Raw genomic sequence first — 17,037 nt, 5'->3', positions numbered from 1 at the left:
TTGTTCAACAATTATGTTCCTTGAGTGGTGAATGTGCGAGATATTAGTGAAAACGTGGGAAAGATTGCAGCCTCACGAAGCAATCCCAAGGCAAGCGTGGGGCGTACCTCTCCCAGCTGACTGATAGTGTCCATCAGCTGCTTTTCTTCATTTATCCACAGATTGCTGACAGCATGTAGAGAGACAACAGCAATAAAAAAAAACATGAACGATTCAACACCTTGAAGACACCAGCAAAAGTTAAACTTTCTGCCGACACTGTAACACGCATCCCACTACAGACCATACAAGTGAAAAAGCAGTATGCATCACTTTAGACTGACCCTGAAGCCATTAATAGGCTAAACACTTTGATGCAGAGCTCCATATGTCACTACTATGCAATCGTGAGAGGTTGACTTAATCTGTTCAAAATGACAAAGCAGACTGCGCAAGGACACACACAGTAAACTAAACGCTTATTTCGCAAATAAGATATGCTTTGCAGTGTTGCATTTGCTCTGTTGCTGCTGTTATTATCTTGCTTTTTGCCATGAGTGCGTATTGCTAGTTTACGCACATCACACAAGCTATTTTAGCTGTAACATAAAACTTGAGTGGTAGTGGACCTGAGATGTTACAAATATTTTGGAATAAAAAGAAGAAAAGCAGCCATTAATTTATGAAACAAGCATGTTGAAACACAGCTAGGTGCTATTGAAAACAATTTTTGCCTCTCAAAGAGGCCATTCATCACCTTTAAATATGTAAACCCCAATAATATGCTTTCATTTGCGATGTAAGAACGCATTATTTGGGAAACATGTGATCTGAATTGCATGATTAAAAAAAAAATATGTAACTGCTGAATTAGATGTGAAGGCATTTATCGACACTTTCACTTATAAAGAAATAGATTAGCATTCACTTGCTTGGGACATAAAAAGCCTCTGTTTTATTTTTCACAGAATTCAGTCTGCACTCGTGCTGTCCTTATAGTGCGGAAGAGATTTAGTAACACGTGTGGTACAAGACAGCAATGGCAAGCAGGGACTGCTTCTTCGTTTCTGGATGCTTTTCCCCCCTTACATCAATGTAACGTGGAGAAGCCATCATGGTGGCTGACGTTTTCTGCATTTTTGCCCTTCATGCTGCGTTCCATAGAGCTGGCCCGCACGTATAAAAGGGCAATAGCTGTTCCCCAATGTTTCACTCCCTTGCCCCTAGGGCACGGTGAAGAAATCACCGCATCTCTCCTCTCCATGTCGTGTCTCCGCAGTAACGGGCCTTTTATGTTAGCTTTGCCCCCTTCCATCAAGGGACCGCAGACAATCCACCCCAATGGGTGAGCGTCGCTGCTCTCGAGCTAGCTCTTCATGCCACTCGCACCCCTGTTCGGCACGCTCATATGTCAAAACATGCGCAGTTGATCGCTAAACGTATTGTGCGACCACAATTTGTTGAACTTTTCAGCATAGCAACTTGGAAATTGTAATACATAGGAACATATTAACAAGAAGAAAAACTGCGTAACTCTATGAAAGATTTTTACGGCCCGTGATTTTGAACATATGAACCAGGAAATCGTATCAACCAGGAACGTATGAACTAAGTTCTACATATAAGAAGAATCATTACATGGGAGAGACAACATTAACTGAAACTTTCAACAAAAAGTATTGAAAAGGGCATCCCTAACAAACAGACATGAGTGCAAGATGTTAGCAAAACTTCAGTACCTCACCTGTGTGCTTCACATAGTTAAAACTTGTCCATAACTTCAAATGAAACTGAGAGTTAACTAAATGTGTATCACAATGATCAAGAAACACTTTGGATGACAACTACTTTTACATGAACACTTTTGAAGAAAGCACTTCTACTAGTGCAACTGTCACAAACTACCAGTTTCTACTGGTGACAAGCGATAGCACTCACAGAAGCAGCTGGGGGAAAGAGAAAGAGAGCTTGCTCTCAGCCATAATTTCATGAACACGGAGTTCGGCTCCCAGGCCTGTGTGGAAACGATATGTCTTGGAGCTGAGGTTATCAAAAATGACCCGCAGTTGCGCATGAAGAGGAGTGCAGGCACGACGCGGAATACACGCTGGCAATGAGTATGTCCGACGGCGATCAGCCTGCAAACGCCACGTGCCAGTCCTTAAAGAAAAGAACACACATGCGCAAGAAACGTGCTGGTGCCCAATGTGGACATTTCTAAGTTGACCTGTACCAATTGATTACCCTATTCTAATGATAAAGACTATTTCCACTTGAAATGCATCTTTTTTACACTAGAAAAGGCTAAAAAAAAAAGCTAAAGTACAAGTATCGCTGCCACATTCATTTCCGCTAACAATCACAAAATGCAAGAGAATTCAATGTCATCGTCAATCAAATGGTGAGAAAAAAGGCTTTCCCATTTATGATCTCCCAGCTTCTTAGTAAGGTCACTTGCTGGCAAAAAAAATGTGAACAGTGCCATAAAGAGCAAAATAATAAAATTCATCAAAGGCAAAAACTGGATAAAACTGTCCACAGCGCTCCTAATGCAATAACTTGGAAGCACGAATGGGCTCTGTACAGTAATGGGCTTCAGGTGTACGCAAATGAGCGGAGTCGACACAAGAAAGTTTCAGATACAGCAGCCAATTTTTTTCTTTCACTAGGGTTGATTCTAATGCCTGTGATGCAAGCAAGATGAACAGACACCTTTCTTCGACAAGCTCGCCTTACAATTTCGACATAGTGCACACAAAGAGTACCTTTCATTCAACTGAATCTGAGAGCTGTAGTGCATTCCATGGGCAGTTCTATCAACTAAAAACCTCCAAACTACTCTATTTCAACAGTACCGAATTCAAAGAACTGGACGAACAAACAACACTTTCTGCCTGTGCTATCAAGATTCACATATTTTTCGGATCAAAATGACAGCCGCACTTTAGCAGATGTGCGACTGTTCCCTTCATTATTAGTATGATCTCTATAAGAGCTATATTTTTATTGCACAACAGACTTCTTAACTACAACTGCACATCAAAGATGACTGACACTATGTCGCCTAAAAGCTAAACTGTCATCTTACCGTAGGCCAAAAATGATCTCCCGTATCCTTCTTATTGGCCAGAGAAAGTTCAGGTTCAAGTTCTCTTGCAGTGACAGTTACAAAACCTACATTTTCATAGGACGGCGATCTGTACAGAGAAAGAGAAGAGAGAAATTAGTGAAGACATTATATGAATAAGCTACTTTATTCCTTTTTTTTTTTTTCCGGCACCACAATGATACTCCTACACTTTTTTAAGGGAGACAAATTTTTTGGCTCTTCCTTTCTAGGAGCAGTGCAGTTTTTGTGCCCCACTTAGGGAGCTGCTCCCTGAGGTGTTAAGGTGAAAGCCATTAATGGCTCATGGCTCGCCTCGCCAGCATGTCCATCCGTGCGTGCGTCCGCGAGAAGTGTCCCTTATGGCATGACCTTTCAGTAGAGATATTAAATGCTACTAAATAAAATTTTAAAAAAAAAATGTGCCAAGGGAAGGTGCTGATGTGTTCAATCATGCACTAGTCACATACAGAGCTGGAAGCACTTCACTTGAAATTATTATAACACTCTAGCATGCAGCTTTATGAAAAACCATTGGTAAGTCCTCATGTGCATAATGCACTGTAAGCAAATGATAATTGCTGGTGCAAGGCTTACATGAGAGCAAGACGAAGGAATCCGCCAGGCATCTGGACTAGTGTACCCAGGGCAAAAGTGGCTTCACCCAGCAGAGTTTTCTGAAAACCAGTAACCACAAGCGCCCGCAGGCTATAACGCAATATACATTGAAGAAAAAAAGAAAGAAACCAATAAAAAAAATTTATTACCTGCAGGCTGAGCACAGCATATCCTATCTCACGCCTTAAGTGATAAAGGAAAGCAAGAAGCAGCTTTGTATTTTCCCATTCCCAGTGAAAACTGCCATCAGACACGACAGGCTCAACCTCATTATGAAATATGCACCATTACTATAGCAATGAAAAAGATAACTGGGACACGGTTGAGGCAGTCGACAGCCAAAGTAAATATGTGAACTAGCTTTAAAGTTGCAAAAATACCGTCAGCAATTATCCACGTTAGGCTAATTTTGTGTCGTCTTAGTCAATACAGTTGAACCTCGCTTTAACGAACATAGATATAGCGAATTAGTATTGGATAAAACAAACTAAAATCAAAGTTTGGTTGGTCCATGCTTTATTTCTATGGGAGTTCTTTCTGTACAATGAAACAAAAGATTCAAAATTTGATGCTAGATTGGTTATAACGAAGCAAATTTTTTGCATTCAAACCGGAAAAAAATTCATAAAGGAGCTGGAAAAAACATCAAGAAATGCTATTTTTCAATCGTCCACTGCAGAAGTGCGCTCGCATACCACGTCATCTTGTGATAACAACAAAAACTACTGCTAACAAATTATAGACTCCGAGATCACACCTCCGAGCGCGGTGATCTCTGAGGTTATGAATGCCATGGCCTGACCCGAGCGCCGCCGCCGAGGGGTGTTTAAATCGCCCGCGCGTTCGTGTACCACGTTATCTAGCGGCAACATCGAAAACTAGCACCAATGGCCCATCGCTGCCACTTGAGTCATGCAACGGCTGACAGGCATGTGACTGGCATGTCATCAACAGTGCCTCGTCATGCCATGAGCCCCTGCCTCGCCTCTGCCGCTCTGGCCAACCTGTGCGCGTGTGCTGTACTCCCCAGAGTGTGTTGGCTCCATTTCACAAATTGTGCGTGGAGGCAACATACCCTTCTTGAGTACTCATTTCTTGCTCTCCAACATGAAACGAAAGGTGAGATTTCATGTTTATACCAAGCTTTTAATTAAAAAACTGCGTGCTTTTGCACCTTTGTGTTGTCCATATTAGTGCGCATTTTGTTTCCTTTTATTTGTAAACTTACTTTTGTAAGCACACTTTTAAAACAAATATCGGTTATAATGAACGAATTTCCATGCTTCGTACTACTTCGCTATAACGAGGTTCAACGTACTAGCTGGAGCAAAACAAGCTAGGAGAGTTGGTGCCGAACTCTTTGCTGAATTTCATTTGTTACACTGCGTATATATGCATGTGCAAATGAAATCATTAAGTAAAAGCTGCAGAACAAAGTGAAATAATGCAGAATGCAACAGAAGGCACTATGAAGTGGTTACTAAAAGATAAATATAGAGAGATAAGAAAGCTGGGGGGGGGTCACAAGTTCACACTACTTTTGCTTGTCACAGCACATTGGCATAGCAGAGTAAGTAATTTTAAAGCTTAAGAAATCTGGTGAATAAACTCAAGTTTGTAATATGCCAATCTTCAACAATCTGGTGCATAAAAAAATTAATGTTTAACTGGTATCTATTTATGCCATCTAAATTGCCACTTAATAGAGCGTGGTTGTAGGCCAACATCGTAAGAAACCGCAGAAATGACGGGACAGAGGCGACAACACACCAGCCCATGTTGTCACCTTGCTTCTGTCTCATCATTCCTGTAGTTTTGCTCCTAACGACCTTTAAAAATGCCCTTTTGTTTTGGAATCACCTAAAGGTGTAATCTCAAATTAACAATAAACAAGAATTAAGTATATTCTGAACTTTCTCATTTCAAAACTGCAAATTTTGGCCTGCAACGCCGCTACACTTATATAACAGAAATAAAGACATTTCCAGGTTTCCAGGTTCTGTGCAACGCTAAACTACAAACAACATTTAAAAAAATTATAAAAGAATAATAAATTTCTAACATTTGTGTAAATTAGACTGCATTTTGGTTGCACTAATTTTTAACATTTTTTTAAATTACAACTTCGATTTTGTCTGACTGTTAACTCGACGCCTATTCATTTTGTAAACATTGTTCTTTGTCTTCAGTGAGGGCATGATGTGCCTTTACTTCTTCTATATTCGCACCTCATCAAAATCCCACAAGAGTGCAGTGTAAGTAGAGGGAAAAAAAAAAAAGGAAGGACAGAAAAACTGGTCTTGAAGTCACAGCAGCCGCCGTGACCATGGCACAGTAAAGCAGTGAGATCCCGTAGCACTCACAGTGGACGTGACTCGCTCCCTGACGTCATAAACACAAAGCTTGACTTCGGTGGTTGCACAGGCCTGCTTCTTGAGAAACCCCACAGTGGTCAGGAAACACGGATTGCTGCTCCTCTGCACAAAGTAAGCAGCACGTTGCCTTTCCTTGAGCACATTTTCACGCAGTGCGGTCAACTGCTTAACAGCGAAATGTTTGACAAGTTTGATGCAGCACTGAGAACACATCGGGCATGAAAGATTAGTTTGCCCCTGTCGATCAATATGTAATATAGTTTGGAAATATTTTTACAAGCAATCACATCAGGTTTAGGCAGAACTGCTGTACTGTATGAAAGAATGTTGAAGAGCAGAAAAACATTTGTAGCATTAGAAATTTGATGCAACAGTAAGAGCTATTTTCGATAGAAGTGGCCCGTAAGCCTGCACACCTTGCCTTTTCATATTGCCACGAGCGTAGCATCTTGCGGCGCTTTGGGTCACATCATCAAGTAAAACAGCCCGACAGCATGCCATGCATGCACGATGTACCCAAGCATTATAATATGAATTGTATGCGATTCGCAGCTTTAAGACGACGAGCTAGGATAAAGCAAAGCCACTCTCATTCTGCGCTGTACCTGCGAGTTTCACGCTATCAAAAGAGCGCTGAAGACCTTTAATGAGGGGAGTGTCAGCACTCACTTCAACAACTTCTGTCTGAGCAAACTTGCTCCACAGCCCATGCCGGGGCCTCCCAGTGAGGACCACAACCACCGGATTTGGTGGCTGGCCGTCGGCATCGCAACGCAGGTTGTCGCATGCTGCGAGTCGCAGAAAAAAAAAAACAAGAGAGAGGTCATTATGCATATACCAGGCGTACGCAGAATGCAACAGAACAAATGCATTAGAATCATCAAGATCATCCTTAAAGGGGACATATAGTAAGCAGTTTTGTACACTGGTACACTGGTATCAAGAAGTCAAATTTTCCAATGAGATTCATATAACGGTTACGATGCTCTGGGCTAGCAGTACACAGCTGTTGGTGTACAGGGACCAGTTGAGTCCCAGCAGAGTTCAAGAACTGCACCGGAGTGCTGGCAGAAGTACTAAAACTGATTTGTTTTGCCTGTCCTTGACTTCTCTTTGACAATTCTTTGTTACCTTGCCCCTCGAGCTGCACAGCATTGTAAATAAAATAAAAACGAAAAGTCAGGTCAGACGACTAATTGTGAGAACGTATCGAGCTTGTCTCATTGGTCAATGCAAAATAAAATCAGAAACTCTGTATATGTTCCCTCTGAAAGTTTATCCAGATCATCCATGAGTTGTGCTGTTGAAACACAGAATTTTTTAAGCTGTATACAAGACAGTGTTTGAGATACTTTCAGCTGCAGGACATAAGTTCGCTGATTCCATCATGGCCATGACAGCAGCATTGAGATACTGATGCCCACGTGCTGAGTATTCAGAGCATATTAACAGTCTTGAGTGACAAAAACTAATCTAGAGCCTTTGCTGGGGGTTCCACGTTCACAGTATAGGTCCAGTACATAAAAATCTAGTAATTGTTAACCAACATTTAAACACCTGTTCTTCAAATATGAATCCCTGAGCAAGCATGACTAATTCATGTTAGGCTGGATTAATCCGTCACCAAAGAAAAATGAGAGGCTCCGCTAAACTGAAACAGCCTCGGGTACACTGAAAATGTCTTCTAGTAAGCAAAAAGATCTGAAAACCACAATCACGACCAACCATCTTAGCTAAACAACCGAAAAAATACATCCTTTTAGCAGCCTCAAGAGGGCAGAAACTAGAAATTATTATGGGTACAAACGCTGGGCCTAAGACTAATGTGTCAGTGTAGTACCTCTCATGCTGCTATCCAGAGTCACTATATATCATTAACAAATATGACTGGGCTAGTTCAAATTAGAAATAAATAACAAAAATCAGAACACGAAAAAAGCACTGCAGCAGCATTGGCCTAAGGCTACACAATAATGACGGAATTTCTTCATAGTGCAGCCAATCTTCAGATTAACCTACTACTGACAGAAACCTTTGCAGAGCATGAGTTCTGGTCCGTTTTGTGCGGAGACTCTGTAGCATGACAAAATGGTTAACAGATGGATGGTGCACACAAACCTAGTTTGATTCCATTACAGTCACATCTTTTGTGCAAGATATGAAATAGCAAACACGATCCCTTTTGCCACTTCCACAAGTGCCCTGGCACAGACGAAGTAGCCTCTGCATAAAGATATGTAGGCATTATAAATTATCCTCACACGTGAAGCACACATACTTCAAGACCATAGTAGCTATATATGAATTAAACTAGAGCTGATAACTGTGATAAAAACGAAGTGTATTTGCACGCTCGCAAGTGGAGAGAATGAGGAAGAGAAAGAATTCAGAACGGTTGTAGAGCAGTCGATTGCTGTGTACTGTCTTGATTATGATACAACATATTTGGCAACGTCAGGACCTCAACGCGGACTGCTAATTGCCCGTAATGAGCTTCTCGGTCCTTCAGTCACTGCTGCCCTTGCTGCCAACTCCCGGTCGTCCTGCCCTTCCGTGGGAGCAATGGGAGTGGGCGTTCCACAATTACTTGTTGGCGTCTGGTGCCTTCACACTTCCTGCGGACCGGCGAAAGGCCATCTTGCTCAACTTCTTGAGACTGGAAGGTCAGCGCATTTTCTACACATTACCGCCTTGTCTCCTGCAGCGCCTACCGCTGCTGCCTCACACTTCAATGACGAGGAGCTTCGCCGTGCAAATTCGATGAGGCGATTTCCATATTGGTGACACACTACAAGTCCACTGTAAATGTGATCGCAGCACACCATCGAGTACAAGCTACCGAAGAGAGAGCTGATAAGTATGTCGCTGCCCTTCGCAGCCTAGTCAGCGACTGCAGGTCCGGAAGCATCATGGACGACATGATTAGAGATCAGCTGGTACTGAAGACCACTAATCACCATTTGCGTGAACGCCTTCTCATGAAGGCTCCTACCTGACTCTGTTGCATGCCATGACCCTTGATAGACAGTGCGAGCAAGCTTCCCGTGAAGCAAAAGAGCTATCAGAAGAGGTCGCTCCAGTATAGCGCATAGGATGCGAACACACATCAGAGCGGGCACTTAAGACTCCTTGCAGCATATGCACTTGCCACATACAGAAATCTTCCTGAGCACTTCCAGAGTGCTTGTGCTATTGCTGCGGTTCTACTACCCACCTGTGGCCACTTCAATTCTATCTGTATGTCGTCCGATCGCTCCAGTCAAGTACAGCAAGTCGAAGATGATTCCTCCAGCAGTGCTGCTATTCTAGAGGTCTCCACTATTCGTCTACAGCATGTTGCCTTCCCAGACAAGCCTTGGTATAAACTTGCAATAGACATCGTGGGACCTTTTGACCAAGCTTCTAGTGGCTGTCGCTTTGCAATCGCACTCACAGTAAATGGCCGGAGATTTCTTTTACAAGTACTATCACAACTGCAACAATAAAAGAATTTCTTCTCTGCATCTTCGCTCACGAGGGTTACCCTCAAGAGATTGTGTCAGATCATGGACCACAATTCTGATCCTCAAATCTGCAAACTTTCCTTCACGAACAGGAAACATGCCACTGCTACTTCTCGGTTTACCACCCTCAACCCAATGGACTTGTAGAACGGTTTATTAGCGTATTCAAGGCATATGCTCAGCTAGCTCTGTGCGAGAGGCGTGATTTACATACAGCTATCGACTACCTCAATGTCTACCGCTGTACGCCACATGCCATGACAGGAATCGCCCCAGTCATCCTGCTTCATGGCCAGAAGCCTCGCACAAGACTTAACACCATGGGCCTGCCGGATCAGTGTTTCTCGACAGATCCTTCAAGAGCATTTAAGCTCTTACGTCAGCAACTAGAGCAGAAGCAAGCCAAGTGCAAGCTTTACGCAGACCAGCGGAGCGAAGCCAAGCACCGCGATTTCCAGACTGGTGACAACGTACAAGTTCGCAAGTCGACTGTACAAGCCAAGCTGGCTGCTCGGTTTTCGGAGCCTCGAAGAGTTGTGGAGTGACGTGGACCTGCCTCATAACTGCTGAATGATGGATGTGTGTGGCACTCGGCCAATTTTCGGCTGTTAGCCAAGCAGTCATTCAGCGCCAATTTCCGTCCTCCGCTCCGGCTGCTCTCTTTGCTGACATTTTGCTGCCAACTGACTGGACCCGAGTGTCAACCAGTTCACGTCCCGGAAATGTGGACCAAACCCCACAGAGTCTAACCTCGCCTAACACCAAGACTGCTGATGTTAACCTGGACACTCTCTTTCCCTGCGCTCGGCTTTGCCCAACACAGAACAACTGACCCTCCGCAACCCACGTTTGCCACAACAGTAGCAATTTCTACTCTTCTTCCTGCACCCCACAAAAGCACACGTGAAAAGAAACTTCTAACAAGGTTCCAAGACTATGTAATGCATTAGAGGACTTTAAACACTCACCAGCATTTTAATTAAGTGTGGCGGAAATGTGATAAAGACAAAGTGTGTTTGCACACTTGCACGTGGAGAGAACGAGGAAGAGAAAGAATTCAGAACGGTTGTAGAGCAGTCGATTGCTGCACACTTTTTTGATTATGATACATATAACAATAACTAAGTATCCTAAAGAAGAAAGAGCAATGATGTAATATATATAAGCCTGCACTCACCCAACCCAAGTTCGAGGAACGGCTCATTCTGGAGTGGATCTTTCTTGCCTGAAACATAAACAACATACTATAAGATGGAGGCTTAGGCATGTCGCTCTGTCATCATCATTATAGTACAAAAGATGAAGATTGGTCAAGTGCACAGAGACAACACTGAATTGAAAACTGATTTCTATTGGAGGTTTGCTACTGCTTAAGTACTGTGGCAGACTCAACTCAAAATACACATACAAAAAATGACAAGAGTGGCACAAAAAGAGCTCTGCACGTGGCAAGAATAGCACATGACCAGCTGTGCACATTTCGATATCAACCTCTAAGAAAGCATAGTACTTTTTTCTGGCAGAGCTATTGATGTGGCGCTTGTGCATTGGTTTTAGTGGCTATGAATTTTGAAGGCTTCGATAATCCCTCTTGTGATACTGATGTGGCTGTCTGCCAAAATTTTACACTGGCTGGAAATGGGGTAATAGGTTTTTACCTAAATGTTATTTTTTCCTTCAGTCTGTGCAATGAATGCAGAGATGACCAGCCACAGTGTTGCTCATGTTTTTGCAATGTTTTCATAACAGTCATTGAGGCATCTGCCTGCTTGTCCTGCATAGTGCTTTTTACATGACAGCGGAATCCTGCATACAGCATTAGCACATTGCACAGATCTTTTTCGGTGCTTCTTGGAGCAGCTCGCATTGGTTGTGTTGTAAGAGTTTACCGTGTGACAAAGTTCTCAGAGCTTATTGACCCACGAACCCACCCTCAAAATTTCTTTTAACGGATTCTCTGAGACTGAGATTAGAGGGTAAGTTGGGTATTCTGCTGCCTCTAGGTACTCTACTTTGTTACGAAAGCTGTCTTGCAGCACATGCCTGCACAACTTTTCCAGGGCATTTCAGTGACATATTTTGGCAAGATTACGCCTGATAATTCTAAATTGAGCAGAAGGGAATGATGTGAAAGGCTTCTGGCTCCTAGGCTCATATTGCCGGCATACATGATAATCACAGAAGCACGTGGAAAGGTCTAAGAACCTCACAATCCCTTCAGAAGAAAATTCATGGGTCAAGACAAGCGGGTCAAGGCAGTGAAAGAAAACGATAAAACTTATCAGACCGAGGCTCCTGCGTCAGTAACTGTATACCTAGTAAGGACTTGAAAATCATCTAGAAATCTCAAAACATGTGTCACACTTGAGTCGGCTAGTTGTTTTCAAGAAGCCTGCCATGGAGCATGAGATAAGCGTCACTTAGAGTGTAGCTATGCATAAGCCAATGCAGACGCCATTTACTTGGAGGTAAACGGATTCCGTTTGCTTTAAGGTAAAAGAATCTGTTTACCTCCAAGCAAATGGCGTCTGCCTTGGTTCATTTTAAAATTTCTTAAGTGCAGTATTGCTAAACTATGTTTCCGAAATTCCAAGGAGAAATTTGCAGCCATGCATTGCAAAACAGTTTTCATAATCGGGTAGACAGTCCAAAGGCAGCAGGAAAGCCAACTAATCTTGTAATCTCCATCTCAGAGAACTTGTTAAAAGATATTGTGAGTGCAGGCCACAGTGAAGCCACTGAAAGAAAGAAAAAAGAAAGTTCACTGCTGTCCCGTACTTACGCAGGATTTCACACAGGGTCGATGTGAATGTTGCTTCTTCTGTGCCTGACAAGGTCTTAGAGCATTGTTGCAAGGTAAACTCTTGCAACACAAGTAAGGTGGGATATGCCAAATAGCACTCAAAAAGATTTGTACAGTGCACTAGCAATGCTTTATGCAGGATTTCACTGTCATGTGGCAAGCACTACATGGGACAAACCGGCAGATGCCTCACTGAATGGATATGGGGACACAGTAACAAAGAGAGCAACACTGCGGCTGTTCATCTTGGCATTCACTGCAGAGACTGAAGGACAAAAAAAAAAATAATAATAATAAATAAAAAAATAAAAAAATGTCAATGCGAAGGTTTGACAAATAGCCGAATCAAAATCACAAGAGAGATTAGTGAAGCCTATAAAATTCATAGACGCCAAAACAAATGCACAAGCACTGCATTATCATAGCTTTGGCAGAAAAAGAACTATGGTTTCTTAGAGGTGGTCAAGTGTTACTGGTGCCATGTGCCAAGCTTTTATTGTGCTAATCTTATCAGTTTTTAACCGTTATATTCAAATGAGGTTGTTTGCTGCCGTACTGAAGCACTGGCAAACCCTAAAAAAATCAGTTGTAAGTTTAGTCTGTGCAATAGTCTCATTGCAGTCTTTTGCACTGTAGCAGTAATAAACAACACAGACCAAATCACACATATTATGAACCCTATAGCAGTGGGAATGAGCAAAAGAATTTTGAAGCATTCTAGCAGTCTCAGGATGGGTAGTTACCACGCCCCCGACCAATGACGTGGAGAGATCGAGGGGTAGCACAGTCAGTTTTTTTCGGCTCAAAACTGATGGCAATGGGAGCGGAGCTCAAGCTCTCACCTTTTGCTCTTTCCCCTTTCCAAAGATAACCTTACACCAGAGTCATGGAAAACGGATAAAACCAGCCGAGTGTTGCCATTTCGCAGGGCTAATGCTTAAACAACCATACCGTGGACTTACAGGAGGCAGGGTCCACATCTTGCGGGTGCTTCCCAGAGGGCCCACTGCTGTAAAGGCCGGGGTCCGACTCCCGCTGGCGGGATAGAAGCCGCGCACGGAGGACCTGCACTTCTTCGCGCACACGCTCGTAGCTGCAGTCCCGCAGCACACTTGTCCAGGCCTCGCGTTCTGATGAGCTTTGGGCTGCCATATGCATCGCCAGCTCGTCCCCTTCAAAAGCTGCAAGGCCATTTCAGTGACCCAATTATCCTGGTAGGTTCGGTCTTGCTTGCAGCAAGTGCTGCTGCTTCACACGTTGCCATGCAATACCCATATGTGCACCTTTTACCCGACACATAATGACTTGTACCACACTCACTAAGCGACTTTGCTTGCAATAATGGAAAAGTGGCTAAAAACTATGTTCAAGAATTCAATTCAGAAACAACGGTAATTTGCGATTTCTTCTTCCATGGCACTGAAAAATTCGTTCAAATGCCATTGCCAATGAAATGGCTTGAGGATGCATAAAGACAGCAAAAGCATCCCAATAACTTTCATTGCCTTGTTTAGGGTTCACAGTTACTAGTGAGTCACGAAGTGTGCTTCAACCAATAAATCACAGTACTACAGTTTATAATAATGGAACAATATAGAAGCATCCAAGTCACTGAATTTAAATGGGCATACGAGTACTTATTTTAAATGAGTAAAAACAAAAACCAAGATTTCTATTGAAGCAAATATGTATTTCCTTCTATACTGTGCGATGTCAGTGCACGTTAAAGAACCCCAGGTGGTCGAAATTTCCGGAGTCCTCCACTACGGCGTCTCTCATAGCCTGAGTCGCTTTGGGACGTTAAACCCCACAAACCAAACCAAACCTTCTATACTTAGAAAAATGTGGAATTGCAATTACAAACTTGGGATTCCATTATAGACGATAATTAATTTAAGAAATAGAATGCCTATCTGCAATGTTGCTTTAGTTCCTAAAGTTTGCAAACATGCTACACTCAAAACAATGATGTCATCATACAGGAACCATGCAAAGGCGATGAGTGCGCAGCACTGTAACGTACAGCCAGTCCCATGGACAATCATCCCAAAGTCGCTGCATACATGACTAATTTCTGCTGTCCATAAATTGCAAGGAGTTTCATGCTATTACAACAGCGTGTGTTGGAACAAACCACACCAATTTACACTGAAGCAGCTAGCAGGGTGAATGACAATGTGATGTAGGGCATCACCATTTTCTGGAACCAAGTGGATTTCAAAATTTTTTAGGCTGCTCCAAACTAACGTTATGCAGTTGAAACTGTTGATTCTGTCTGTTGTGTTGTGTAAGAAGTCTATTATTAAAAACGTTTGTCCTGCTACATTAGTGTGTCAATTTTCATTCATGGATCTTCCTTTCATCAAGGCCAGTGGCCTTAAACACATTTTAAAAATATAACACTAATCAAAAGAAAACACATTCATATCAAAGTTAGGGATGAGCACCTATCCTAGGAAGGCAAAAGATAATGGTGTAGGTTCAGGTTACAAACATGCAATTACTGTCTTTGGGGTTTAACATAAAATTCAGTCCCAAGCCTCCAAGGGTCAAGAGCTTCATATTCAAAGTAAATGCAAACAAATAAGTGCAGCGTAAGAATGCTGCAGTGAAACTGGAAAAAGATATACTAATATGCCTGAATTAAAAAACTGAAAACAACACAAAAATTTTGCTGAATAAGATTAGCTCTAATTGACTCAACAAGCATAGCTTAGAAGATATGAGCATGGTTTTACTCTTTACATAACCAATAGCCTGGACACAGTAAATGAGAAAAGCAAGCAAAATAAAATTGGGCAGATCATATTTCTAGCCTCCCAAACAGCTAGCCTTAAGCTATCGTGCAAACAACACTTACCGACAGTGAAACAATAGAGACCTCCTGAAATGGGGCCATCCTTCACGGCATGTCGCTCGAGGACAATGACGCCAACTGGATCAGAACACTGCAAGTACACGTTTGTGAACAGCGTACTATGCCACGTTTGTTGCAATGAAGCAGCACATCTTACCATCTGCTCTGTAAGCAAGGACCAGATGGCAGTAAAGATTTGTGCGTTGCAAGCTACCTTTTTTAAAACAAAATCGAATTGAACTGAATATGGTAGCAGACAGCAAGTAAAAACTTGGCATTGATAGGTTGCATGCTTTTTCAAGGGTTGTACCAAGATCAGAAGCATTATAGTAAATCTTCAATAAACAACAGCAACAAAGATACTATTCATTATCAAGCTGTAATGGCAACATATTTATAGAACACATGAATGCAGCGAGATTTGCAATACGATGATTAATACAAGCTCCAATTCATTTTTTAGATTTGCGATACAAACAATTTAATACAAGCTCTGATTGTCATTTCTTAGATTTGCAATATGATGATTAATACAAGCTCTGACTGTCACTTCTTCAATATGAATGGTTATTGTATGGTGCATGTTACTGCTGTTCATAAAGCAAACTTAGCTAAAAACAACTTTAGATGCAGGCGTTTGTGTAAGCCAAGGGTGTACATCAGACGACTAAGTTACATGACCTACCTTTGAATTAATTTGTACCGGCTCTGAGAACATGTGACAGATGTAAATGAAGTTTTCGGCTTCCCATGTTCACCACTGTTAATAACAGTGACTGTGAATGCATAATTTGGCCGGGAAACGTAAAATTTCGCAGCACGCGTGTTCAAGGCAGACCATACTGAAGCAACTGCACCCATGCGCGTACAACTGCAAGCGCATACAACAGAAACTATGCAATCCTGTCAAATGCAAGAAAAGCTTATTTCAGAAATACGACCAGGAAGAGACCACCTACTGGATCTTTCGTCTTGTAGTAGAAGAAAAGGTTGCCTCTTAGCCGGCACCACCGTTCCGTGAACACTGTCGGAAGAAAGGAGAATCAGTGCTGCCCATACATGTGTGCACATGCAGACAATAATTTGCGCAATGGCAATAGCATCCCACGTGCGCGCAGACACTGTGGTATTGCTCTCTCTTCCGCGGACAACACAGCATGATTGCGAACACATGGAAACGCTAACAAAAGCGATTAAATGGGCCACCTTACCATCATTCCGCCTGAAAAGTCCTTCCTGCCGCTCCTTGATAAAAAGTACGCCCTCTTTTTCAAACTTGTACGACGGCTGAGATGCGACAGCGGCGAGTTCTTTGGCATTGAATCGCATTGGCAGCGAGATGCATTGGGTCCGGCTCAAAACAACCTGTAAGAGGTCATCAATCCTCTGGTGCGCACGCCAAGATAAGAGCGGAAGCAGTTAGGCCGATCGGATGTTCTCAATCAGCTTCTATTATTAACCATATTAAAAACACATCGTTGAACAGAGAATGTGCGCTTTGCTGAAAAGCGTTGGATACAAAAAGAGCAGCGGGATAATGGAAACCAGCTGACTGCACCCTCGGACGGCCCTTCAAGTCGACAAGAGCAACCGCTGCAACCTACCGCACAGCTCTTCCTTTTCCGTTGACCGCTTCGATCACAGCGCACAAGCGAAACATTTGCGGGCGAAACCTACGCAAGTATGTGGGTTCCAGTGGCGCAAAGCACTTACACAAACAAAAATACGTTTAAAACAAGAACTAACGCCAGCGCTACAATTCACTCCTGCCGACGCGCAGCGAGAAAAGCCGACGA

General features: G+C 42.7%; 1 protein-coding gene across 1 annotated transcript in view; it reads right to left on the bottom strand.

Moving 5' to 3' along the window:
- LOC146191435 (inositol polyphosphate-4-phosphatase type I A-like) overlaps positions 1-17,037 on the bottom strand; it is a 38,275-nt gene extending 21,238 nt beyond the window's left edge. Inside the window, exons 1-12 of the mRNA XM_084601981.1 lie at positions 16,846-17,037; positions 16,453-16,606; positions 16,201-16,265; positions 15,245-15,332; positions 13,347-13,565; positions 10,759-10,806; positions 6,748-6,866; positions 6,067-6,180; positions 3,683-3,762; positions 3,068-3,176; positions 1,918-2,117; positions 108-165 (exon numbers count right to left, since the gene is read on the bottom strand). Coding sequence (XP_084458107.1) covers positions 108-165; positions 1,918-2,117; positions 3,068-3,176; positions 3,683-3,762; positions 6,067-6,180; positions 6,748-6,866; positions 10,759-10,806; positions 13,347-13,565; positions 15,245-15,332; positions 16,201-16,265; positions 16,453-16,570 — 1,218 coding nt within the window. The 5' untranslated portion in view covers positions 16,571-16,606; positions 16,846-17,037. The remainder of the gene's footprint in view (positions 1-107; positions 166-1,917; positions 2,118-3,067; positions 3,177-3,682; positions 3,763-6,066; positions 6,181-6,747; positions 6,867-10,758; positions 10,807-13,346; positions 13,566-15,244; positions 15,333-16,200; positions 16,266-16,452; positions 16,607-16,845) is intronic.

Source organism: Amblyomma maculatum, chromosome 4 (assembly GCF_055883805.1).
Source record: "Amblyomma maculatum isolate TAMU_Amacu chromosome 4, ASM5588380v1, whole genome shotgun sequence".
NCBI classification, from domain to species: domain Eukaryota; kingdom Metazoa; phylum Arthropoda; class Arachnida; order Ixodida; family Ixodidae; genus Amblyomma; species Amblyomma maculatum.
This window is presented reverse-complemented; position numbering and strand designations above follow the sequence as displayed.